We start from the raw sequence: 25,737 nt of genomic DNA on the forward strand, positions 1-25,737 counted from the left end.
ATGTTTGGGATTGTCTGGTTTAAAAATGGCCACTGCTCCATCAGCCAGCTATCACCTACAATTATATAGTACTTTGAGGTTTACAAAGTGTTCTCTTGACAGAGAGTCTTTGAAGCAGGGAATTCAAGTATTGCTCTCCCCATTTTGTAGATGGTTTTCAGAGAGGTTAAAATGACATGGCCAAATTTGCACAATTAAAAAGGATTAAAGCTGGGTCCCAGACCCTAGCCCTTCTTTCATATCATGTCATGATGCCTCACAGTGCTGTGCACCTGTTACGAGTCTAGTACTGCTCTTTTCCTTTTCTGTGGACACTTAAGTATTATCTAGTTTTGTCCACCTGGGATAGAAGGGGAAAAAGGTTTCTGAGATTTGGGCAGGAATCTGACTTTTCCCAGACTTGTCATGAAATTATTTAGTCTAGGGGACCTTAACCTTTTCTTTTTTGTAGAGTCTGGTTTAAGAAGTCCATGGACCCCTTCCTCATAATCATGTTTTTAAATGCATAAAAACTAAGTAAGTAGGATTACCAAGGAAATCAATAATATTGAAATATAGTTTTCTAAATATGAAAAAAAAAAACCCCAGATGAAGACCCCCCAGCTCTAGTCTTTGGTAGAACCAGTCTCCATCCATCCTGACCCACACCTAAGGCAGCCTCCCTTCCTACTCAGTTGAACCTCACTGGAGGGAGTCAAAAGATATATTTGCTACTAAATTCAGTGAGGATGGCAGCGGGGAGGAAGCATTTTTTTCTTGGTCTTTTAGACTGTCTAGAAGTGAGTTTGAAACATCCCCATACGTGGGAGGGGGGGGGGTGTCTCTGTTTTTTTTCTAATCTACAGATTTTTTTCCCACCATATCTCAAACATCCTTACTCCCTCCTTGCCCTCTGCTTTTACATTCCACCAAAGCCAAGTTCCATTGTTTGTTTCCTCTCAAAGGGCAGGGATTATGGCTTCTCCTCCCTCTTTATCTCCCTACAGTGCCCCAGCACAGGGCTCTGCGCTTAGTGGGTACTCAGTGCATGGTGATGACTGGCTTCTGCTCTTGTGGCTGTGGCTGTTTCTCCTGCATGATCTCATCTGCTGCCCAGGAATGCAGGGATAGCTTTCTATAAGGTCAGTCAGTGATTTGAGCACTCATACTAGGCCCTGGAGGAGATTAGCGAGGAAGGAGGCCAGCCGATTGCTGAGGAGGAGCTAAGTCAATGGCAGAGACAACATGCACTCACAAAAAAGCCCAAGAAAGTTAAGAACCAAATGCATTAATACAGCCCCAAAAAAGCTGTCCACATAGGGATTGCTAAACTGGCTGGAGGATTCAGAGTCTGATTTGATTAGAGGGAAGGGTCTTTTAGAGTTCTCAGGTTTGGAACAGTAGTGAAGAAACACCCCAGGCTCAGAGAATGTGAATTTCCCTCCATCCCTAGGAAGTTTGACACTCTGGCTCCAACTCTTAGGAGCCATCTCTATTCCTGAGCAGCTTTCCTCATTCCTAGCTGAGGGAGGAGTCAGCCCAGTGGGGGACTGGGGTAAGTAGTCCAAGAGTTGGGGACATGTGGTTCCAAAGAAGCCAAATCTTTAGACCATGAGCAAGATTCTGGGCAGAATTTGGGAAGTAATGGGTGGGGGTGGGGCAGAGAACCAGAAGAGAGGGAGAACTCATCTTAGAGTTATGGGGAGTCCCTGGGAGACAAGAGTTTTGATACTTTTCAGTTTTCTGTTTCATTTAAAAAAAAAAAGTATGCTTTGGCAAATGGTTTATGAATGTGCCACATTTGAGCTCCACTGTCACTGAAAAGGCCCCATATACCCTTCGTTGATATCTCCGTGGCAGTGGAATTTGGTTCTTCAGGGCTGCTAGTTTCCCTTGAGGGTTTCCCCTGAGAGTTATTGCTGTCTCCCTCAAGGAAGCAATATATACAGTTACATCAGGATATTCTCTCTGGCCCTGTCTCAGAACTTAACTGAGTGAGGGATCAGGGAGGATGAATGTAGAGAGGAGTCTTCCGGAAGGATGAACTGAGTTCTGTAGAGGAGACATACAACCCAGATCTCATCCATTTTGGCTGTTAAGGAAACCATAGTCAGGTAGCACTTAGTGCTAGGAAAATCAGACTAGAAGCTACTGGAGATAGTAAATATTTACCCTCTGAGGGACCATCATGAAAGACTCATGCTTGTTTCCTGCAGCCAACACATCTCAGGTTATGATTGGGTGCTTAAGATTGGGGTGGGGGAGAGTTCAGGGAGGGAATGCAACATTGGCATGGCTGTCCATGGCTGTCTTCATCTAAGGGGACCTAGCCTTCCTATCTCCCTGAAACATTGTTAATGAACATTTCTGATTTAAAAGGAATTTCCTCAACATGTGAGACTACAGGGATTGTATTTGGTTGTAAATAGATGTCTTTGAGGGAACCTGTCTCCTGATGTCTTTATCCATTCCGTGCGATTTCTGATCCTTCCCATGCTTCTGCTCCAGGAAGGTATTCCCTCCCTTCCCCAGGCATTAACTTGTACAGTTGACTCTGCCCTTCGAAGTGTGGGCAAGAGCTGCAGAGACCATGCTCGAGGTCTTTATTCTTCCAGTCATTTTTACGGACCAAATTATCCAGGGCTTAGGCCCCTTGCTTAGCTTCAACTTCATTATTAGGGCATTACCTTCCTGTCCACCTCTCCTGCACCTTGTTGTATTTGCAGTGGGAAAGCAGATTGAAGACCCTAGACCAGGGGTAGCTGCTCTGTGGAAGTCAGGGACCTAGCATCTCTGTGCCCTACAGTTTGGGGCTCCGTTTGAGAACTGGCTGTTCTTGGTATCACCATTGTGTAAGGTTCTTTCTTGGGTTCCCTTCTGGAAGGGTTGAAGTCTCCTCAAATCAGAATGTGAATGTATGAATTGTCCAGCTATTGTTATTTACCTCTCTTCTCTCTAGCTCCTTTGGTTCTGTAAGGATTACCTCTTGGGAATGGGGATACTTTCTCGATTCCCCTGAGGCCTAGGGGCTACCGCCTGTTCTCTACCCCAGCCCACTTTCACTTTGCTTTAAGCTTTTCCTTGTTGGTAGAGAAAACCTGGTGGTTTTCAGCTTTGAGCAACTTAACTTCGTTTGGGGTCCTAAGCAGCTAGAGCAATTGTTACTGCAGGTTATTGAGGATGTTCATTGGTAGAGAGGGATGACGTGGAAAGAGAGTGAACATTTAGTTGGGTGTTGTTTATCAGTGAGAGCTTTTCTTTCTCTTTCCCTTCCCCCTTCTCGGCAAAGTGCTGGAGCTAGCTGGTAGCCCAAGGGAATGGGGGGTGGGGGTGGAAATCACAGCTTGACTTGCATATGATTTCACACCTCCCCCTTCTTACACCTATGCAAGTGCAATTTATTCCTGTTTGGCACAAACTGGTCTGACCTACTTTGGGGTGTAGCTAGGCCTCAGAATTGGAGGTAGCTGGCTCTTTGAGCTTCAATTCTGGGATGGTTCCATCCCCCTCTCCTAGGAGTTTTGAACTGTGGAGCTCTTTATTCCTAACTGTTGACCTTGAACGGGACTAGATCAAGGGCTCCCTGGGGTTACAGGCAGTGGTTAAGAGGAGATGTTGTCCTTTTATTCTTACTCATTTGTCCCTGTTGCTGAGTTGGTTATACTCTTGTGGGTCATACAGAACCATCCCTGAACAAAAAATAATTTGTGGTGAACCAAAAGATCAAACTGAAGTGGAAGTAAATCTAGTCATTTCTTTCTGCCCTGTTCCCATTTGGGTTTCACCTCCTTCTCGCAATGATAGGAGAAGCAATGAAAAACTGTCCTCAAACAGATTTGAGGTTAACTTCCAAGGCAAAGACAAAAGGATCAAAGTAATTAGGGTGTTGGGAGAGACAGAGTTCCTGGACTTCATTTTGAATCTGTTGTATTTATTGAAGTTTGTTGTTATTAGCTGTGGTAGAAAAATCAAAGCTTCTCAAAGTCAGGGGACAATGGCTAAGTCATTGACGGTGCCAACTGCGTGCTAGATTTGCTACAGAGTAGATCCTCTCCATGTAGATCTAGGCAGAACCCCTGGTGGTTTGGGGGCTTGGTATATTGTATCCTCTCATCTATTTTTTCATACCCGCTTACACTCTCTTTTTCCTTCCTTCACCTCTGCAGCGTTTGGAAAGGTGCATGAGCATTGTGACATCGATGACCAGTGGTGTCTCTGAGAGAGAGGCCAATGATGCCCTCAACGCCCATGTGAGTCCATTGGCTACTTTCTCCCTTGCACATGTACTTGTTGGGAAATAGATCCAAGAACTTGAAACAGCTGACCGGGAATTGGGTGACAAGTTTAAATCCTCTTTCCAGCACATGGAAGTCAAACAAAGGCTAGATTCAGTCCTTGGGAAGACCCCTACATTTATTTGACTAATATAATGTTACTTCACAGTTGTATAGTGCTTATCCTGTTTATCAAAATATACATTATTTCATTTCAGTCTCACAGCAGCTCTGGGATGGAGCAGATATTATCCCCATTTTATGGGTTAAAGAAACAGATCCAGAAAGCTAAATGATTTGCTCAGATTCAGTTTGCTGTGACAGAGGACCCAAATCTTATCTCTTTCAGTCCTCTCTGCACTATTCTACCTATCTTTCCCTTGTTCCATTTGTATTGAAGGGCATTAGTGTGTAGATCAGAGATAGTGACATCATTTTTCATTCTAAACACTTCTCCCAGCCCCCAGTAATACCTAGCTGGCCTACAGCAGCTCTTGGGGAAAGTAGCAGGACCTTCCCTGCTTTCCCTTAAGAAAACAAAACAAGGTTCACACACTAAAAAAGCATGCTCCATTCCTTCTGTTACTGATCTATGATTCACGTCCACACAGACTGGATGGGAGAGGTCTACATCTAACTTAGAGAGAGATTTCTCCTCCCAAGTTCTCCAGGAGTCACAGGGTTTCTGGGAGGATTTGTTTCTGAAATTGACCAGCTGTAACTGACAGCTGTTCCTTCTTTCCTCACATCCAGGTGTGCAAAGGTCCTCCCCAACATGAAGAGATCTGCCTGGGACTCTTTACCCTTGTCCTTACAGAACCCAGCCAAGCCCAGAAGGTAATGTTCCCACCCCCAACTCTGTTCGTTCCAAATGTGATCTTAACCTATGGAGTTTACCTAATAGAGATAGGCTGGGTAGTCTCCTACTTTGTGGATAGCTTTGTGGAAGGCAGGCAAGGAAGAAAGTAGGTAAAGCTTTTTTTTTTTTCTCTTTCAGCCTCTTATTTTTCTACCACATTTGGTTGTTCATTACCTTCTCCCTACCATCACCTCATTTTCTAAGTACAATCATTCTGTTATTCTCATTATTGGTCAGCCTCTGCCTAGGGTCCCACACCTAGCTCTAGACTCTAGTACTAACAGAAGGTCAAGAAAGTTGAATAGAAGCCAAAAGGAACGGTGAGGAAAGATAGACTGGGATTGTTCTGGGCAGAGAGAGCCAAGCAGAAACTCAATAAGAGTTGCTAAGTCAGGTAAGGGTTCTTACACAAAGGAGAGTGACCAGTAGGTTCAGTCTCTCCGCAGGGCAGTTTAAGATAAAATGTGCTTCACTTCCAGCATGGCAGAGTTTAAATGAGCCGTCAGAAGAATATAAGTTGATTGAGGAAGTACATTGAACTACCTCTGGGGCTTTTTATAAACTGAGATTTTCATGTCTTTGGGATGGTTTAAGTGGAGTCCTTGGGAAGCATGGAAATAGACAAAACCAGTCCTTCAGAGTGCCTCAGACCTGTAATTTTCCAGTGAAGTGCTATCTTCTCCTTTTTCATATCTTCCTTTCTGACTGTGTTCTCTGGAGTTTTACCAAAAAAAAAAATACATATTTTCTCCCCTTATTGCCAAAAAATGGGGGGACAGCTAGGTGGCACAGTGGATAGAGCCCCTGGCCTGGAGTCAGGAAGACCTGGGTTCAAATCCAGCCTCAGGCCCTTACTAGCTGTGTGACCCTGGGAAAGTCACTTCACTCTGTTTGCCTTGAATTTCTTTATCTGTAAAATGAGCTCGAGAAGGAAACGGCAAACCGCTCCAGTATCTTTGCCAAGAAAACTCCAAAGGGGGTGATGAAGAGTCAGATCTGAAATGACTGGACACCAGTCAGCAAAAAAGACTTTGGAATGAGGGAGTTCAGTGGTTTCCTCTGCTCATCATCCTTGGCTCTTCCCAAAGCGAGAACCAAAGGAAAATAATAATAGATCACATTTAATAGATCGCACTTTAACGTTTGCAAAACTTTACATGTTATTTAATTTGATCCTTATAACTACTCTCTAAGGTAGGTACTATTATTAAAGCCATTTTACAAATGAGGAAACTGAGGCTGAGAAAAGTTAAGTGACTTGCTCAGGGTCACACAGTTGACAAGTGTCTGTGACAGGATTTGAATTCAGATCTTCCTGACCCCAAGTCTAGCACTCTACCCCAGTATGCCACCTGGATCAAGGGCAAGGTACCTAGGGACCCTACAGACCTGAGTTGAGAGCCAGAAGTGGGGTAAAGAAACATGTGTTTGCATTATATTCAGCAGAGATGTAAACTGAAGTAAGGTCTTGAGGGAAGGGAGATCATTGTTTGGTACCAGACTTCCTTTGAGTCCCCAGGCTATCCAGTGGCTTGGACTTTTTTGAGGCAGTTTCATTTCAATCCTAAATATGTCATCTGGAGTGCTATAGATAAACAATTGGCCCCCAGTTTGGCGTTCATAAGCCACAGCATGATCTAGTCTAGTCCCTTTCATTTTAATCAAATTGTTAGCAAACTGGAAGATGGAGGCGAGCACAGTCATGATGTGGTAGAGATGGGATTAAGGTCTGGTTTTTTGTTGTGTTTTTTTAAAATTGCAATTGACATCTAATTTAGTTACCTATGCAATTAGTTTTTGCCTATTGGAAAGTGAATAATTTTTTCAAAGCTGAGATGTGAATCATACCAGGTAATTGCAAATAAATAAGGCCTGCTGATGGCAGCGCTCTCAGCTTTTCTGACTGGCCCTGGCACATTGGTGCATGCAGAGCTGGCACTGCAAATGCTTATCTGGTGCTCCAGCTTTCCCAGGAGACCAGCATGTCTTCCATCCTTTCAAAAGGAGCCCTGTTTCCATGGCACAAATAAAGAAACTAAGCCTTAGAGCATTGAGGCATATGGAACTCCAGGTTGGACAGTGGATTGGCAACAGGGCCAGGATTCAAACTCAGAGACCAGGGCTTTTTAGCCAAGAGCTCTCTCTCCTGATTCAGTCTCACTAATCTTCTCTGTTTCATTCCAGTTTTAGTATATGTGCTGCTGAAGCAAACACTGATCCAATCACTGAGCCCAACCTCAGATCTGACCTCTTGGATGCAGGGAGGTGGAGACAGAAGGCTAGTTGGAGAGGAATCTTTAAGGGAGTGAAGAAAACATAGGCAGGGCTGAGGGAGGGGTGCCGGAAGACAGGGTGACTCATTAGGGACCTTGAGACGCATCAGGGTTTGGTTGAAAAGTCAAGCATCTCATCTCCCTGGGGCTCTAGTCTTTCCCCAGAAAGAGCAACCATTTTTTGAAACATCCCATCCTCCTACTACAGGTTGTTTGTGGTGTTGTTTTTCTTCTGCAGGGGCATGGAGTGGGGAATGTGCTAAAATCATGGTGTTGGGCTGCAAATTAAAGTTGAGGGGCTGTTTTCCAAGGGCTTATTTGGACTTAACTCTGTTTTGGAATGTCAGTAAAACCTCAGGACTGATTTAAGTATCTGTTCTGTGAGTCTTCATTGGCTAGAGACTTTATGGGATGGTGTCAGAGGAGAATGAATCTTGAATTCGTTAGAAACCTGCTCCAAGAAAGCAAGGAATTGAATAGACCCTGGTCATTGCTGGCAGGCCGAAGATATGAGGCCCTGAAGCTGACCCTCCAGGATGGACAAGCTAACTAGGGTAGAATTGAGGCAGGAGAAGTATTTGCCTTCAGTGGGGGCATTCTTCAGAAGGAAAATAGATAGCAGTGATTTTTTTTTTCTCTTTTTTTCTTTTTTAATGTTTAACAATCACTGCCATACAATTGAGATTTTATCCCCACCACACCTACCCCCCACTACTCCCCTCCCTCCCCATGACTGCATATAATTCTGTATAGGTTCTACATATACTTTCCTATTGAGTATATTTTCACTATAGTCATGCTATGTAGTCAGACTAAAATAAATGAAAGAAATCATATAACAAATCAAAACATGATACACAAAAACATACACATACACAAACATAATCTAGCAGTGATTTTTTTTAAAAAAGTAATAAAATAGATTGTAGGCATTTAGCACTCTGAATTTGAAGTTGCCCCCTTAGCAGTCAGTTATAATAATATAGTACTCGCGGGTTTGCAAAGTGATTTACAAACACCTCATTTTATGCTCACATCACCCCTTGAAGACAGATGCTATTGTTCTCCCCATTTTGCAGATGAGGAAACTGAGGCAGACAGTGATTAAGTGACACCTGCCCAGGAGCATACATCCAGTAAGTGTATGAAGCTGGATTTGAACTCAGGACTTCCCAACTCCTCAAAGGCAGCTAGCTGGCTGGATGGAGCTGTGCGCCTGGAGTCAGGAAGGCCTGTGTTCAAACCAGGCCTCAGATACTGGCTGTTTTGATCCTTGGGTAGGTCACTTAATCATTGTCTGCCGAAGTTTCTTCATCTGTAAAATGAGGATAAAAATAGCTTGTCCTTCTCAGGGTTGTTGTGAGGACCAAATGGGAGATTTGTAAAGCGCTCAGCACAGTTCCGTTTACTGTGCCATCCAAACTTCACAGAACAAATCCTCTTAATAAAAGGATTTGTTCTGTAAAACTTGGATTCAGTCAAAGGGCCGCACCCAAGGACCTAGAAGGCCACATGTAGCCTGTAGCCTGCAGGTTCCCCACCTCTGTTCTATACCCTATGGGTCTGTTTCTTGCCCTGTGTCCTGCTTTAATCGAATATAGTGGTAGATGTTGCTAGGATTGAGGCACTCTTGATGTTGATAGAAGGGGTGATGTCCAGCTCTCTCCTGAGATGCTCTGCTGATGCTAGGGTTTGATGAAGGCATCTCTAAGGTAGCAGGGCTTTTCTTTGTGGAGGGACTCTTGGACATTGGCTAGAGGCTCACATCTGTCTCAGTGGGACAGGCTTCTTGTCTCTTGTCTGGAGCTGTCAGGGCACAGGGCCAAAATCAGCCCTGTGTCAATCACACCTGCTCTTCCTGCCCCCTGGCACCTTTCTCTTCAAACTCCCTGTTCTTCCTCTTTTTTGCCTGCCTACCCCTCCCCCTACCCAGAGTTTTTCTTCATCTTCTTCTCTCCCAGGCTGACCGTTGATCCTTTGTCAAGGTGACTGGCAGAATGAAGAGTGGGGCAGTCATCCTAGTCAGTTGCCATTTGGTACCAGTGGTTATAGTTGAAAGTATGGAAGCCTATACTTTTGGCTCAGGCAGAATTCTCAGAGCAGCTCGAATCTGTCCTCTGAAAGCCCTTTACAGAACCTGTCTCCTACTCTGGACATCAGCCTCCCTGGCTTGAGGGTGCTTTGTATTCATTATCAACTGAAAGTAAATTTTAACTTTTAGTTGAGCAGAGCAGGGTTCCTTCTTCTGGGCAAGAGCAGCTCTGTCTCCAGCCAGACTGCTACCTGCCCTCTGTCAGCTTCCTCACACGTTCTCTATCTTGCTTGTGGCACATAATGTTCAGATGGTTCTTCAGGTATTTGTAAGTTGGCAGCAGCTGCTTTATGGTGCCTTTTAGCACATCTTTGTTGCCTTGTTTATACCCATAAACTCCTCATTCCCCTGTTCTACACGGGGCAAAGAAAAATCAGACTTTTAGTATAGGAAGGGGTCATGGTACAGAAGAAATTTAAGGATCTTGGTGTCTTGGTAAATATCTTGTTTGATATTTTCTCAGATCATTTGCTGTTTACTCTGACTAACTGAGGCAAGGGTCAGACAGAAATTTGGGGATCCCTGTGTATTTGATATTTGCACAGATCAGCTGTGGCAAGGATGGGGAACAAAGAACTAGAACAATAGGGTGGAGTTAATTGCTGAGCCTCCAGTTTCCTCTGAGAAAATTGAATGGAGCAGCCGGACTCTGAGGTGGTGGGGAAGAGCATGTAGCAGAAAAAGGCTTTGGAAAGCATGGTGGCTAAAAATGGATTCACATACTCTTCCCTGTTCCATGTACCCTCTCCCCTACTCTCCACCCCCACTCCCACCAACACATATTGCCAGTACTTTCTTTTCCTTCCCTGCTAAATCATGGTAGCCTTTCTTCCGAGTAGCTGGGAAACTGGCATATCCTCCAGTCAGCATATCTCCTACTGGCCTGTCAACAAAAAAGTCGAGCCATCTTTTTCTTCCTCTTCCTGTGTCATTTAGAAAGCTAGGAGCCCCAAACTCTATACATGAGGCTCTCTACTGGGCATTTCTACAGGTAGCACTCATCAAGCAGAGATGAGATGGAAATATGGAGCCCAGGGAATAGTGACACACACCTTCTTGAGATTCTAACTAAGAGTAGGTCTGACACTGGCATACTCCCCTCTCCAATGGTTAAGTAGTGGCCTATTCTGGGATCCTTTCTTCCAAAAACCAGGTAGATAGAGAAGAAAGTTAGAGAAGGTAGATAGTCGAACACTGATCATGTCTCTGATATGAGGTGATGCTCTGTCTCTCCTCTCCCAGTGACCCCTGGTTCTGCCTGTCTCCCAGAACTTTAAGGCCAAGTTGACTCAATTCCAGAAATCTTCATTAGGATCTTGTTGTTTACGTACAGAGCATCATAGGATTCCACTGTGACCTCTAAGTAGCAGATGAAAAGCAAGAGGCCCTGCCTGGCTTTGCTCAGCACCCAGCTTTGAGCTGTGCAGCACTTCCTGTAAAGATTGGTGAGGGGCAGAAATGGAGTTGGATGCAGCAAGCTTTCCTGCCTTCTTAGTGGCTAGCTCATGCCCTCTTTTCCAGTAGAATGCCATTAAGCCAATGGCTCCTGTCCACTATCCAGTATGAAAAAGCAGGGAACAAACATAAAGGGAAAACTCTAGAATGGAGAGTTGGGGAGGCTCTGGAAGATGAAGGGCTTGCCCTCTGCTTGTCTGATCCCCCACACCTCCCTTGCTTCACAGTGTTACCGAGATTTGGCCCTAGTCAGTAGGGATGGCATGAACATCGTCCTCAACAAGATCAATCAGATCCTTATGGAGAAGTATCTGAAGCTGCAAGATACCTGTCGTACTCAGGTGAGGCTGAGGGGAAAGCCAGAGAGAGAGATGTCAAAGGGGCCTTTGGAGGGGCCTGGGGAAGGAGCTGAGAGGGCACAACCCTCATCTCAATGTACCTAAATGCGGATGTGCTTCAAGATCAGCCTTGCTCCCATCTTTTCAGGTTTCACCTTCCAATGATCTTTTTCTCTTTCTTGTAGTTGGTGTGGTTGGTCCGGGAATTGGTGAAAAGTGGGGTTCTAGGAGCTGATGGTGTTTGCATGACATTCATGAAGCAGATTGCAGGTGAATCTGTGGGGAACTGGAAGGAGAAAGGGAGGGTGGGAGAAACTCAGGAAAGTGAGGAGGTAGGAATGATTGCGGAAGTCACTGAAGAATCATTAGCCTCCTTCCATGTGATTACAGGCATCTCTTTGGAAATAGATAGTAATAAAGAGTTGGTTTAAAATCTCAAGGGAGCTCCTTCTTCTGCCTCAGTTTCCCTTCCTCTGCCCTATTGGGGGTCAGGAGACTTCTTGTCCACTGAAATTAACCATTACCCCAAAGTTTCTTGATAGCCAAGGCCAAGAAAATAGGGAGAGCTGGGGAGCGTTGATCATGCTGTCGGTATTGTACCACTTGGCAAACTTCTCCCACATATTCCTGGCCCTTGTGCTTACCAGTTGTGACGTCTGATAGGGGCTGGCCAACAAAGGGACGCACCATGTCTCCATGGCACAAAACAGACCTTGACATTTAGGTTTATATATTGTTGTCAGGATCTGTGCCATCTGTCCCAGCAAACCATGTAGGCTCTGTGATTAGAAAGGTCTGCTTTTGCCATTCACTCATATCTCCTAGGATGCATGCACAGGTGAGGTGTATAAAGCTAGACTTGTAGATGATTCTGTCATTTTTCCCATTTTGACTCATGCTTCCCATGTAGGTTCTTCTGGAGCATGATGGATGCTTTGGGTGTTTTCTGGGTACCTTGATTTGTGTCAACAAAGAACTTTTTGAACATTGAATACTTTTTTTGCGGGGGGAGTGCTGTGACAAGGCAAATAGCACAATTGTGGTGGAGAGTTCTGTCCTATTTTCTGGTGCCATTTCCTTTCTTGGGACCCTCAATCTGTGCATCTCAGCCTCAAGATTTTAGCCTAGTTTTTCTGCATGCTCATCCTGCCCCAAGAAAGGAACACCAACCAAAAGGAACATTAGAAACCCTGATACCCAGAGATACATCATGGCTGGTAGCAAGGCTAGACACAAGACTTGAAACATCTGGATCCCCCCAGTCTGTAGCTGAAACAAACTACCTCTGCTGTCCTGCTTCTGTATGAGCTAACCTGTTCACCTCGATCCTCACCCAGTCTCAGGCTCCTGGCTCCTTTTTTAACCACCAAGTTTGTTCCATTCCACCTTGAATGGGAAAGTCTGTGGTTTCCAGGAAAATTCAGATATCTTCTTGGTTGATTCTGTAAGGCTAGTCCGAGTAGGGGGAGAACAGAGTATCTTCATTCCAGCACTTGGGAAGGAAGTTATAGGATAGGATCCAGAGAAGAGGTGAAGGAGAGGATCCTGTTAGTGTAGTCTCAGTGTTTGGTCCATACTATTCTGGTTCTCCCTTTTCTCTCTCTCTCTCTTTTGGGGGCAGGTGGAGATGTGACTGCAAAAAATATCTGGCTGGCAGAAAATGTTCTGGAGATCCTGACCGAGCAAAGGTAGGGTCCTGCCTGAGAAGGGTGGGAGCTTATAGCTTCCTTACCAGTGGAGGCTGAGGGGATAGGAACTTTTAGGATTAAGATGAGCTAGAGAAAAGGGAGAGAACAAAAAGCGTTCTGAGTATGAAGGGCAGTAAGTGATGGGCTAGCAGCAGGGTTGAAGGGAGGAGGGATCTGCATCCTTGCCAAAATACCCCTAAGCCCAGAGAAAATCAGTTTCATCTGATAAGGGTTTATTTTTGATCCAAACCTCCTTGGAATGTTTATCTTTAGGTGGGAGGGGGAGGGAAGTCATCTGGGTGCCAACCATGGCACCAAGGCCTGGCAGGTACCAAGCCTGCTCCTCACCACCGCCGTCAGTCCCATGACCTCTGGAGCAGCGTAGGAGAGCTTAGGCAGTAAAAGAGAGCCCATCTGAGCCCCCTTCACCTGCCCAGAATTGGCTGGGACCCTGGACAAGAGCTGTTATTAAAGGACTGTTTGTGAATATGCTGTGGACTAGCAGGAAGAGTTGGGTTCAAGTTCTGCCCGATCCAGGCGGTGTCTGAGCCAGGCAGCTCACCTAACCTGTCAGTGCTTTGGGCCACTCTCCGCAAGTATGTCTCTTGGTAACAGGAATTTACTTCCCTGGGAGCCATTTTCTGTGCCTTGTTTAGAAGGGTCCGGATCCCAGAGGGCTTAGTGAAGACCTTGTGTGGTCTCCCCACCACAGCCGAGGGCCAGAAGCCTGGGGCTTTGTCCTGGGTGCTGACCCCCCCTTATTCACCCGCCTGGCCCAAGTCCTGGGGTCAGAGGTCGGCTCCCTGGCTTCCGTTTCCTGAGCTATGTGGGGAAGCCGCAATAGTGAAGGATTAAAAGGGGGAAATTGGAAGGACGGATTCCTTTTAAATCCTCCTTTCCTTATGTGTTCATTCTCCCTGCTACTTGGGAGAGCTAGGCTTCTGCCATAATGCTGGAAGCTCATTAGCTGGGAGACTTTAAACAACTTGTCTAACAGTCAACAGGTTCTTCGTAGAAGGTTGCCTGTGTCAGACCTGTGGCGCAGTGCCACCTAGTGACCAGACTCAGTACAGTTGGCACTGTGGGCCTCCCTCTGGCTGGGCTGGTAAGAGGAGCCCTGGGTGCTGGAGACTGGCAGGTTCTCTCTGGAGTCCCTGCTCTGCCCTTCTTTGTGGTGGCTGTCAGTGTCTTGGGTTCCAGGCTAATAGACTTTCCTCTCTGGTAGCCTTGGCCCACAGATTAATTATGTCAGTCACGGGGCTGACACAAAAACATCAGCCCATCCTCCAGCATTTTCCTTTCCAAGATGTGTTGAGGCTACAGTATCAAAGGTAATAGTTATGAGGAGCAGTGACTCTGCTGCCATTTGCTGGGGCTTACAGTCTTCTTCAGGAAACAAAGCAGTTCCAACATATTTATCTGCTATCAAGATGTCACTTGACTGGATAAAACTCTGTCCTGTTTTCTGACAGGGTCACTAGATCTTTTTCTATTTTCTTGTACTGGAATTTAAGAGAGTCAGGAGCCAAGGTCCCACCCAGAGAGTCTTCAGTAAGCAGTAAATAGGAGTTAGAAGGACCTTAAAATGGTCTGTCTGGCCTCCCTTTCTCCTGACTTTCCTCAGTATACCAGCAGACAGCCAACTCTTTCATCACCCTTTCTCCCCGGGGAAATGCCCAACTCCTGGGAAAGTGGGGCTTGGCCACCAAGATCATGTTCCTCTTTTCAGCTAGTGATTTAGGGCAAGTGACTCACTCACTGTCCAGGGGGATGGGATCAATGGCCTTTATGGTCTAGAGCAAGCACTACTTGAGGCTAGGATGATGAATGGGGGCACCAGACTGGCCTGGTATGTTCCAAGGACAAGGGGTGCTGTCTAGCTTCCAAGGAAGCCCCAGGATTAAGGGCACAGCTGAGGGGCCCAGTGGCCACTGTAAGCTTGTCCTGCTAGTAGTTTATTTTAGATACAGAGTTATGGAGGGAATCAGGTAGGAATCTCTAAACAGGTTTGACACTGTCTTAGTTCTACCCTGAACTACTTTGCTCTAGATTTTTCCTACTTTTAAGTTCTAAGCATCAGGGTAGCCTTAACTCTGAGCAGCATAAGGGAGGTAGCTGACCCCTCCAGCTCAGTACTCTATGGAAAGGATCCCAGGAGCGCCTCATACTGCTAAGGCCCAACAGTCCTCCCCCCACACTCACATCTCTGGTGCCTCCATTCTTGCCCTCAGCAGCAATACCAACTGTGGGTAGAGGGCCTCAGTAGAAAACTGTAATGGAAGGAATCTGGAGGAGACAGTCTCAGCCCTTGGGAAACTTGAGAGGCACAGAAACAGCCTAGAAAGTGGCGTACGGTCAACTATAAAATAATAGCCTGCGTGTCATTCAATGCTTTTCTTCATTGGGTCCCAGACAGAATGAGGTAGGAAGCCCTGGTCACTGTATATAGGGAGTTGTAAAAGTGCCTGGCAGTGCTGATTCAGGGAAGCATCCTATTCTACAACTGTATTCTGGAGTGTGGGCAGAAGTGCCATTGTCCTGCCTCCCTGCCTCCCTGCAGAGAGTGGGTGCTAAAGAGTAGTATCCTCATTGCCATGGCTGTGTACACCTACCTGAGGCTCATCGTAGACCACCATAGCACAGCCCAGCTGCAGGCTCTTCGGCAGAAGGAAGTGGACTTCTGCATCTCACTGCTTCGGGAGCGGGTAAGAGAGCTGCCAGCCCAAGTAGGCAGACCCACACCTCCTCTCACCCCATCTACAGGGAAAAGGAGCTGGCTTGGTCAGGGCATATTGCATGGGGAATCTGTCCTAAGCAAAAGCTGGGAAGGACTTTTTCATTAGCCAAAGACCTGAATCTCAATCTCAAACTCCAACCCTCTTCCATAGAAGAGTTCAGGAACCAAGATCCAGGGACCAGCAGGAATCATCCAACTTTACTACCCTCCCTTCCTCTTTCCCTCCCTGGAACATGCTGTTCCTTTTTCCCTCCAGCAGGTAAACAATCTGTGTTCTCTCCTCCGCCCCCTTTTTCCCTTTCCCCCAAGTTCATGGACTGCTTCATGATTGGCCGGGACCTGGTGCGCCTGCTGCAGAACGTTGCTAGGATACCAGAGTTTGAGCTGCTCTGGAAAGATATCATCCATAACCCTCAGGCCTTGAGCCCCCAGTTCACAGGTAAATAACACTGGGGACACGCTGTCAGGGAGAGATGGGGAGATGGATGAGCCCATTGGTAAGAAATAGAGAAGCTGTAGTCAGGAAACAGTGAGGTTGATGGGCAGGAGAGGGGGAGCAGGGAGTGACAGTCCTCATCTAATGCTCCACAGGTACTAGTTGCTAATTTTGCCAAGGGAAAAAGGTAGGGTAGAGAACTGTGATAACTCTTTTCCCAGCAAGTCTTTGGCTGGGGTGGTGAGCTGCTGGCTTGTTCCCAGATTCCTTCTCTGGCCAGCGGGGGCGTTTGGAGGTCAGCACGTGAGACTGAGTCAGTGGAGGGGCTTGTCTTGGCAAGGCCTTCAAGGGGAGGAGGCCCCCTCACTTTCAGCAATATTGTCTCCAGTCCCAGGGGCCCAGCCTGCCCAGCAATCTCTTTGGGGAAAGGAAGAGATTCTATTAGCTTCTCCCAGGTCAGACCTGGACCTAGCCTTGTCCCCTTCCCTTTCCAGTCTCCAGAGTCCCAGTTTACTCCCTGAGCAAATGAAAGAGCCAAATAGGGCTTGGAGTTTAGCTGATAATTTCCTTCTCCCCTATCTAACATTAGGCCAATGTTCTGAGACATAGGAAATCATAAGAGGCAGGAACATCAGCACAGGCCAAATAAATCCTTAATCCTAAATGTCCAGTGCTAACCTATCTGCACTGGGAGGTGACCATCTAAGAGGCAAGATGAAGCTGTCTGATCTCCAGTCTCTGAACTCTCCCACAAGGCCTGGAGAGAGAAAGTGCTAGTATATGTTTGGGGAAGTTTCCTTCCAGTGCATGGTGATACATAGATGTTGGCCAAGTTCCCCCCAAATATAGGTTCCTGACCTCCCTTGTCTACCCCACCCCCTTTCTTCTCCTTGGAGTTGCTTGGCGCTGTGGAATGTGCTGACAAAGGCAGCCTTTGCTTAGTGACAGGAGGGGAGCAGGGGTGTAGCATGACTTCGAGAATCCTTTGAAGGGAGCACAGAAGTGTTTATTCGGTCCCTTCTGTAGCCTAAATCTTCCTTAACAGCGAGGCTGCTTGCTTTGAGCCCCTGAACTAGACAAACCGGTTTTCCTTCCATTCCCTTTGGCCCTCAGATATGTGTTTGCTTCTCTTGGTGCAGGCGTCCTACAGCTCCTCCAGTCAAGAACATCCAGAAAGTTCCTGGCCTGCCGCCTCACCCCAGACATGGAGACCAAACTCCTCTTCATGACATCTCGGGTACATTGAACTGTTCTGGAAGAGGCCATGGCCCTCCCTATCCTCTTCTGTGAGGCAGCTGTCAGGCTCTGGCATGGCCTGGAATGTGGGGCACAGAGGTTCTGGCTAGAGAGGGGAAGGGTCACCTGGGAAAGAGGTGGCAAGGCCTGTTACTGTGGCCCTTTGGATTGCCTGGATGATTGTGAATACTCAAGAGGAATTTCACAGAGATGTAGCCAATCCCAGTGATTGAAGCCATCTGGGGACCTTACTTTTCTTTCTTTTCCTCCATTCTACTTTCTTTTTGGGGACTCTTTTCCCCTGCAGATAGGAGCAAGAGGAAGAGAGACTTTGCAGGTTTTATGCACCATTTAGGGTATAAGGTGTTGGGGGGTGGGTTGGGATAGTTGATGAGTTTACCCCTCACTTGGGTGACACCATAGATATTTCAACATTCTACATCAGCACTCATACAGCACTGCACAGGATAAGGAGAAATCTTGGCCCCTATTGGACACGCCCCCTGGGTTTCCTTAGAGGCAAATCAAAGAAAGTGACCTTTGTGACAAAGAAAAGATAGCCAAGTGTTAAGTGGATGCCTCGGGGAAGTGTAATAAGTGCCTGTACTTCCACAGCACTTTGTAACTGCAAAGCTTTACACATTCATGATTTCATTTGATTCTCCTGAGCATCATGGGAGGTAGATAGTGCAAATTCTCTTATCCTTATTTTCCAGATAAGGAAACTGAGGCCCAGAAAAGCTCTGTGACTTTCCAAGATCACCCACAAAGTCTGAGTTGGAATGTGTTTCAGGGCCTGCTCAGGCCAGCTCCTGCCTGGGCAGGAGTCCTTGCTGGGGCTACCCCTCCCAAGTCTTCCTTTCTCTACTCATTCTCAGTAGAGCCCCTAGTTCTTTTCCCCTGGAGCCTAACAGAACTAGTCTGAGCCCTTTTCCTGTGGCAGCCCTCCCTCCCAAAGTGTTCTCTTTCAGGCTTAGCATCCCCAGGTCCCTCCATTGATCTTCACACGCTATCTCCAGTTCCACCACCAGGACAGAGAGAGGACTCAAACCCAGATCTTTTGACCAACTCCACTGATTTTTGTTCTGTTCTGTGCTGCTGCCTAAACAGTGCTTCATCATGGTGCCTGAATCACAATAAAAAGTAATAAATGTACTGTCAGATTGAACACAAGGAAGGATAAGTACATCATTGGCATTTGGAGTGAAACTAGAGAACCCTTCAAGGTGTAACTCATTGGCCTCAAATGGAGGAAGGATTTCAAGGACAGTTTGATGAATTAAGAAGTTGTAAAAGATAGCTGAAGATTTGGAGTGGGCCCTGATAAATCCTGACTCGGTCTGTCCATCCTTACCCCATGAACTTTGCCCTGTGCTTTGTATCCCAATTTCCTCTTCTCCCTCCCTAGGTACGGTTTGGCCAACAAAAGCGATATCAGGATTGGTTCCAGAGGCAATATCTGTCCACCCCAGATAGTCAGTCTCTGCGCTGTGATCTTATTCGCTATATCTGTGGAGTGGTCCACCCATCCAATGAAGTGCTGAGCTCGGATATCTTGCCTCGTTGGGCTATCATCGGCTGGCTCCTGACCACATGCACGGTGAGGAGCTTGGAGAGGGCTGAGATTGGTGTGGGATGACCAGGGTTGGTCACGGTGAATGGCCCAGGGTCCTTCAGCTTTGCACTCCAGAGTCCTTGGCTTATTGGCCAAAAGATTCCATGGCTTTTTAACTTCCTGTGTCAGACTTGGTTCCTGACCCTTCCTCTGTCCTTTGGTTCTCTTCACAACCCCACATTCTTCCACTTTGTTCTTTGTTCCTTCCTTTGGCCCTGTCCCACATCATCTTGTCATTCTGTTGGCCCTTTCTCTGACCCCTATCCTTCTGTCACTCTGAACATTTGCTCACCCTCATCCTTTTCAGATACATTTGGGAGCAGAATATCCCACATTCCCCTTCTGTCATTATCCCACAGTACCTCCTGAGGATTTTTTGAGTATTGCATATTTGAGGATTTTTCTTCAGTTGAGTTCCCTGATTGACTTCATGCTTGTTCCCTAAGGCTTCCTCTTGTATATGGTGTAAAGTCATCTCTAGACTCTAGCCTTAGTGCTTATCTTCATTTCTGTCCTCTACTTTCCTCTCCCCAAGTACAAGGTGTCCCTCATGGGGTCATCTCCTTCCCAGCTTCCTCCCTGAGTCTTTTGATGTAAGGATAGGATCATGTTGATCTCTCCTGATCACATTAACCCTTTTGGGCAAGACCTCCCCACGTCCTTTTTGAGAGTGGTCACTTCTCTTGGTCAGGCCTCCCCCAAAGACAACCCCACCTTGGGAGAAAGAGGCTTGGAGGTGTAGAACATGATTGGGAGAATCCATTGGGATTCCAATTGGGAGAAGGAAGCACTGAGTGTGCACACAGCTGTGGGGGAGCTCTGAGGTCCCTCTGCCCCTCTTTTCACTGCTAAGGCTCTACTGGAGAATGGGGGCGGGGGGTGGGAAAGGCGAGCTTACTATAGGGCACATGGTCCTCAGCTCCCTGAGGCATCAAGATCCCAAGGACAGCAGATTCATAGACACCCATGTATTACTGCACATGTGCCTAGGTGTGTCCTTGTCCACACACGTATGCAGGGCCTCTCTTGTCTCCTCATGTTGTGGGATCTGGTCCCTGATCGTAGACATCCTGTTACTTACTGGAGGTGGGGAGAAGAGGGAGTCAGGCTCCCCCTCATTCTCTCCTCCAGTCCAATGTTGCTGCCTCCAATGCTAAACTGGCTCTGTTTTACGACTGGCTCTTCTTTAGTCCAGACAAGGACAGCATCATGAACATAGGTATGTGCCATGTTATCTTAGCATGCATTGGGGGATTGGGGAGAAGAACAGACAGCTTATCTAAGAACAATTCCCAGTTCCTTGTCCCTTATCAATTCTTCCTTGACCCATTTGATCCAAGTGAATTGTCATCCCCTGCCTTCCTCTCTCCTCCATCTCTCCAAAACAGCCTCAGACTTCAGTCCTCGGTAGAGAGAGTAAAGAGGAAAAACATTAGCTAAAAACTTTTCTGCTCCTATTCCACCCCATTTCATATGCTAGGAAAAGGGGGAGGGATTTGGAGTGAAGTTTGAGGAACAGGGGAGGACTTGGGACCTGCCTTTGTCAAACTTCAAGGCCTCCAATGGTGGGCTGTTTGAGAAATTTATTGCTATCTCTTCTCGAGGAGAGAGCCGTAGGCAGTGACTGGGGCTGTGGGGTTGGGACCCTTTTTTTCCCCTGACTCTCTAGAACCAGCCATTTTGGTCATGCATCACTCCATGAAGCCCCACCCAGCCATCACTGCCACACTCCTGGACTTCATGTGCCGGGTAAGGACACATTCTCCATTCTTCCCCCTTTTATGAGAAAGAGAGAAAGAACATTCTTGCCTTTCCGATCCTTTCTCTCCTGGGGCCCCCTTAGCTTTTAGACAAGGAGGGGCTCTGGGGTTTTCTTCCCAGGATGAATGAGCCCTCTCCCCAAACATGAACTCCTCAAACAAATGTCCTCATGTTCCTCAGTTGGCTTTTCTCAACCCCAGGTTGAAAGGACTGAGGACAGAGGTCCTTTGATAGGTCCACCCCAAATTGCTTCTAAATGGGAGCTTTCCCATTGTGGCTGCTTACTAGCAGCTTGACCAGGATCCTCCTTTGCTTTCCATAGCCACATTCCCCTGTAACCCAGAAGTCAAAACTTGTAAAATCTGGGTCAGCAAGAACTGCCCCTAAAAAGAAGGAACCCTAGGTCCTCTGTCCCATTCTCTTGGGGGCATAGGGCAGAATTGGAAGAGGATCCTTGACAATCCTATGCTTAAGTTCTTTCCACTCTATTCTTTCAACTAGATCATTCCCAACTTCTATCCCCCATTGGAAGGCCATGTCCGACAGGGTGTCTTCTCTTCTCTCAATCACATTGTGGAGAAGCGGGTCCTGGCGTAAGAGACTTGGTGACAGAATTGGGAGTTGGGATAGGGAGGGCAGTCACTTGTCTCTAACTCGGGTCACCAGCAGGATGGAATCACGCTGTGGGTAGGCTGAGGACATGCCCTTGCTGCCAGAGGCCTGTCATAGCAGTGTAGACAGTGGAGGCTTTCCTTCCCTGCGCAGCTGAGCCCATCGCCTGTTCCCCTCTCCTTCCCCTCTGGTTATCAGGGTGTACCCTCCTCGGCCAAGACCTAGATCCCCTGGACTCTAGTCACTGCCACCAGGTTGTCGACAGACCTTGTTTTAGCTTGACAGTTTAATGTGTGATTTGGGGGTGAGGTTTTTCTGCGGGTGGGTGAAGAGCTATCTCGATCTGCTCATCTTCACTCCTGTCCCATCAGGCACTTGGCTCCCCTGTTTGATAACCCTAAGCTGGATAAGGAGCTTCGTGCTATGTTGAGAGAGAAGTTTCCTGAGTTTTGCAGCTCACCCTCCCCACCTGTGGAAGGTATGACCATCCCCTGCAGGCAATCTCCCCTTTCCACCCACCTCACCTCCCCCCCGCCCAAAAAAAAGAGAAAAGCCAGATGATCAAGAGTTCTCTTCTAGAGGTATCCTGCTTTCTGTTTTGATCGGGTTCTTTGCCCATACCTTCATCATTCTTCTTCCATCCATCTTTCTTCCCCCCTTCTTTATCCATCTTGCTCTTTTGCTGTCTTTCGTTTCCTCTTTTTGTTTACTTTGTTTCTGTACCCCTTTGTCTTTTCCTCGTTGAACCTCTGTCCATTGTGTTTGCACATTATCCTTCCTTCAGGATTAAAGTGTGTCACGTCTGCTTGGTTTTGCCTGCTTTCCTTTCCTCCCTGACCCTGGCACTGGAAGAATGACTGCCTCATGGGAATCCTCCGAGCCTGATGTCAGACTCGGTCAGAGGGCATGTTCTCTCATCTTTTTGGGTGAAGGCATGCACTATGGAGGTGTTCTGTCTCTCCATCTGTTTCATGCTTCCTGCCTCCATATTCCTAAGGGTCACCTAGCAAAACCTGAGCCTGACACCTAAGCATCACATCTACGCTTGCCTTTTTCCTGGCAAAATCTCGTCACCCCCCTTGACTCATGTTGTCTGCCTGTGGGCCCTGATGGGACCAATAAAATAAAGTATTCTCTCAAGGAGAACTGCAGCCTGTTTGATCAGAATAGGCCATCCCTTTTACTGACCCTGAGGAGTCAGGGAGGGTGTGGAGCCCATTGAGGCCCCCCAGGTGCCTTAAAGACTCTTGAGGTACTTTTTGTTTCCCACCCCCAAGTTAAAATTGAAGAGCCGATTTCCATGGAGATGGAAAATCACATGTCGGACAAAGATGACAGCTGCTATGACAATGCTGAGGCGGCCTTCAGTGACGACGATGAGGAACTCAGCAGCAAAGGTGGGATTTGGTGAGGTTTGCTGTTCTTCACAAGAGAATTGCCCGCCTGACTCATCTCCCATCACCATTGTCGTTGCCCAGGAGCCCTCAGTGCTGAACGCTGGGCCCTGTGGAGAGACACAGCACAGAGAGGAGATGTGGCTGCCTCTCGGGAAGTTTAGAGGAGGCAGAGCCCCCAGGCACAAAACTCCAGACCCTTCAGGAGTGTACTGGGCTCTGGGGATACAGAGATAAGAAGAGGCTAGCAGCCTGGCCTCAAGTGGTTTACCTTCTATTGGAGGGAAAGAATATGTCCATTGAAAACAAAGTACAAAATATATACACAGTGAATTCTGGGAGGAGAATATTAGCAGAGGAGGTGAGGAGGAGGGACATGAGGACAGATGTCTTGAAGGGAGTTGATGGGAACTTTAGAGGACACTAGGGATTCTACCAGATGAGAGGAGAGGCTTCATTCCAGGGCAGAGACCCACATGGAAAGTGATTTGGGAGGACCCAAAAGAAGGCAATTTGGCTGCACTGTGATGTGTGAGGAGAGAGATGGGCTAGGGGCTAAAAAGCCAAACTGGAGGCCAGAGAGAGCAGGACAGTGACCCAGTCAGACTTGTTTTGGGAATGGTCTGGAGAGGAGAGATCATTTACCAACACTGTGACAGTCACAAAGGAATAGGATTTAAAATGAGGCCAGGTAATGGGCAGAATAGAAGTCTAGAGATGGCTGTCTCTGAGATTTCCCCTCCCTTTTTGTGGTTAGTACTTAGGTTCTTTTTTTTTTTTTTTTTTTAGTACTTAAGTTCTTAAAGGATTGTTTTCCCCACCAGGCAAGAAGAGAGAATTTCGCTTCCACCCCATCAAGGAGACAGTAGTGGAGGAGCCAATTGACATCACCCCTTACCTAGATCAGTTGGATGAGTCTCTGAAGGACAAAGTACTCCTCCTGCAGAAGGGGAGGTAGGTGACTGTCAGGGCCAGCCTAGGAGTTGGCTCAGGGGGTGGACATTCAGCCCCGGGGTATGTATGTCATGGTGGACAGTGCCAGTGTGGTAGTACCATCTGCAGTCCAGGGACAAATAGTATTGGGGAGTAAAGGATCTCCATAAAGGCTTCCCCTTCCTTCATTGAATGAAGTTCTCTAGAGAAGGCACCCTTTATGATTGATGCTGGACTGAGGGAGGCTGGGGGCATGGATCTCCCTCACTCCTGACCCTCTGTACCCCAGCTGCTACATAAAAAGCTATTTAGGTTGCTGTTTGTATCTATGTATATGCATCTCTCTGCATGGCCCTTCCCTCCATATTTCTTGTCCCTGGGCTTTCCTCTTATTTCTGTACCATAGTGACACAGAGGCCCAGTGTGAAGTCATGCAGGAGATCGTGGACCAAGTCCTGGAGGTGAGTAGTCCTCCCGTCACCAGGGTGAGCACAGGCCCCTTGTTGGCCTCAAGGCCTCCCAAAACCTGTCCTCTAGACGCAACCTCCCCCCCTGCCCTAATCCTCTTCTCTGGAGTTGGAGGCCTCTGGCATCATTCTAGGGCCATGGAGCTGGTAAGAGGTGGTTGGGTGGTGATCTTTTCCTCCCTTGTTTCCCCCTCAGGAAGACTTTGACTCGGAGCAGCTGTCCGTGCTGGCCTCCTGCCTCCAGGAGCTCTTCAAGGCCCACTTCCGAGGAGAGGTGCTGCCTGAAGAGGTCACTGAGGAGTAAGTCAACCAGCCAGTCCATAAGCAGCATTCCCTCCCCTGTGGGTTTATGGAAGCATTTGAACCTCTGACCCTCTTAGCAGAAGCATTCTCACTGTGGGATTGGGAGGGAAATGTGTTGGTCGGTATCTAATTTGGTTAATCAGAAAGCATCCATATCAAGTGCTCAGCTCAGTGTTTAGGGAGAAACCCACCAAAATCTCATTCCAGTCTTCCTGGCCCCTGAATTTGGTTGGGTGAAGCCAAAACAGCTGTTTGAGCCTGACTTCAGTAAGTCTACCTTTGCCTTCCACCCTGAGAGGGCTGATGTCTGTACTTTGAAAAGCTGTAATGCTCCCTTTCCTAGTGGTCCTTCAGAGGAGGTGCTTTCCCCTCCCTCCTTCAGGAGATTTTGAATCCTGGTGAGTGAAATTCCAGGAGGAAGGAGAAGTGGGACCAGAAAGCTGGTCTCCAGTAAAATTTCCTCACGATCTGCCATTGCTGGCTTGGGGGAGGGGCAAGTGGGACGTTCTAATTCTCCTTTACTCCCCACCCCTTCTCTGACCCCTAATCCCACTGTTCTAGGTCTCTGGAAGAATCTGTGGGGAAGCCCCTTTACCTAATATTTAGGTAAGTTTCTAGTTCTTAGGGACATCTCCCTCATTCTCTCCCCACAAAGAATCCCTCCTAAGAGACCCTCAGTAAGGGTCGTTCACCACAGACTGATGTTCCCCTTTCCACCAGGAACTTGTGCCAGATGCAAGAGGATAACAGCAGCTTTTCTCTGCTTCTGGATCTCCTCTCTGAGCTCTACCAGAAGCAGCCCAAGATTGGCTACCACCTGCTCTACTACCTGAGGGCCAGGTGTGTAGGGAGAGGTGGGGAAGGCGCTCCCCCACCACCACCACCGCACCCCCCAGGCCCGATCCCTGCTGCTCATCTTACTTTCTCCTCTGTCATGCCCTGGAATGGGACAGGGGGTGGGTAGGAGGAGGAGGGTAGAAGACCAAAGAGCTTTGACCTCAGTCCTCTTTCCCCTATCCTTGACACTGTTCAGTCAGTTTCATTGATTGTGTTCCATGCTCTGACCCGGGCACTAACTGGGGGAAGTTGCAGGGGGCAGAGACTCAGTTCCTGCCCTTAGCAACTTCCAGCGTGGGAAAGGGAGGACAGAGATAAGAACGCAGGAGTACCGGGAGCATCAAAGACATCAATTCAGAGGGGACTGGGAGCAGGGGTGGGGAAGACTTTGGAGGAGAGGGAAAAGTACCCTAGGCTAGTTTTGGATGACTTTTTTGGGCTGGGTCAG

General features: G+C 47.4%; 1 protein-coding gene across 2 annotated transcripts in view; it reads left to right on the forward strand.

Annotated features, from left to right (window-relative positions):
• Positions 1–25,737, forward strand: part of INTS3 (integrator complex subunit 3) — a 37,153-nt gene that overhangs the window by 3,990 nt on the left and 7,426 nt on the right. Inside the window, exons 1-20 of one of the 2 annotated variants that reach the window (XM_072647040.1) lie at positions 1,037–1,121; positions 4,146–4,229; positions 5,007–5,090; positions 11,160–11,273; positions 11,456–11,540; positions 12,892–12,958; positions 15,519–15,663; positions 16,005–16,134; positions 17,271–17,368; positions 18,776–18,967; positions 20,114–20,201; positions 20,652–20,731; positions 21,245–21,336; positions 21,727–21,833; positions 22,633–22,752; positions 23,574–23,703; positions 24,089–24,143; positions 24,346–24,449; positions 25,014–25,058; positions 25,173–25,292. In XM_072647040.1, coding sequence (XP_072503141.1) covers positions 4,161–4,229; positions 5,007–5,090; positions 11,160–11,273; positions 11,456–11,540; positions 12,892–12,958; positions 15,519–15,663; positions 16,005–16,134; positions 17,271–17,368; positions 18,776–18,967; positions 20,114–20,201; positions 20,652–20,731; positions 21,245–21,336; positions 21,727–21,833; positions 22,633–22,752; positions 23,574–23,703; positions 24,089–24,143; positions 24,346–24,449; positions 25,014–25,058; positions 25,173–25,292 — 1,925 coding nt within the window. In that variant the 5' untranslated portion in view covers positions 1,037–1,121; positions 4,146–4,160. Of the gene's footprint in view, positions 1–1,036; positions 1,122–4,145; positions 4,230–5,006; positions 5,091–11,159; positions 11,274–11,455; positions 11,541–12,891; positions 12,959–15,518; positions 15,664–16,004; positions 16,135–17,270; positions 17,369–18,775; positions 18,968–20,113; positions 20,202–20,651; positions 20,732–21,244; positions 21,337–21,726; positions 21,834–22,632; positions 22,753–23,573; positions 23,704–24,088; positions 24,144–24,345; positions 24,450–25,013; positions 25,059–25,172; positions 25,293–25,737 lie in introns of those variants that run through there. The other variant, XM_072647039.1, reaches the window with a different exon arrangement.

This window comes from Notamacropus eugenii, chromosome 2, assembly GCF_028372415.1.
Source record: "Notamacropus eugenii isolate mMacEug1 chromosome 2, mMacEug1.pri_v2, whole genome shotgun sequence".
In the NCBI taxonomy this organism is placed as follows: domain Eukaryota; kingdom Metazoa; phylum Chordata; class Mammalia; order Diprotodontia; family Macropodidae; genus Notamacropus; species Notamacropus eugenii.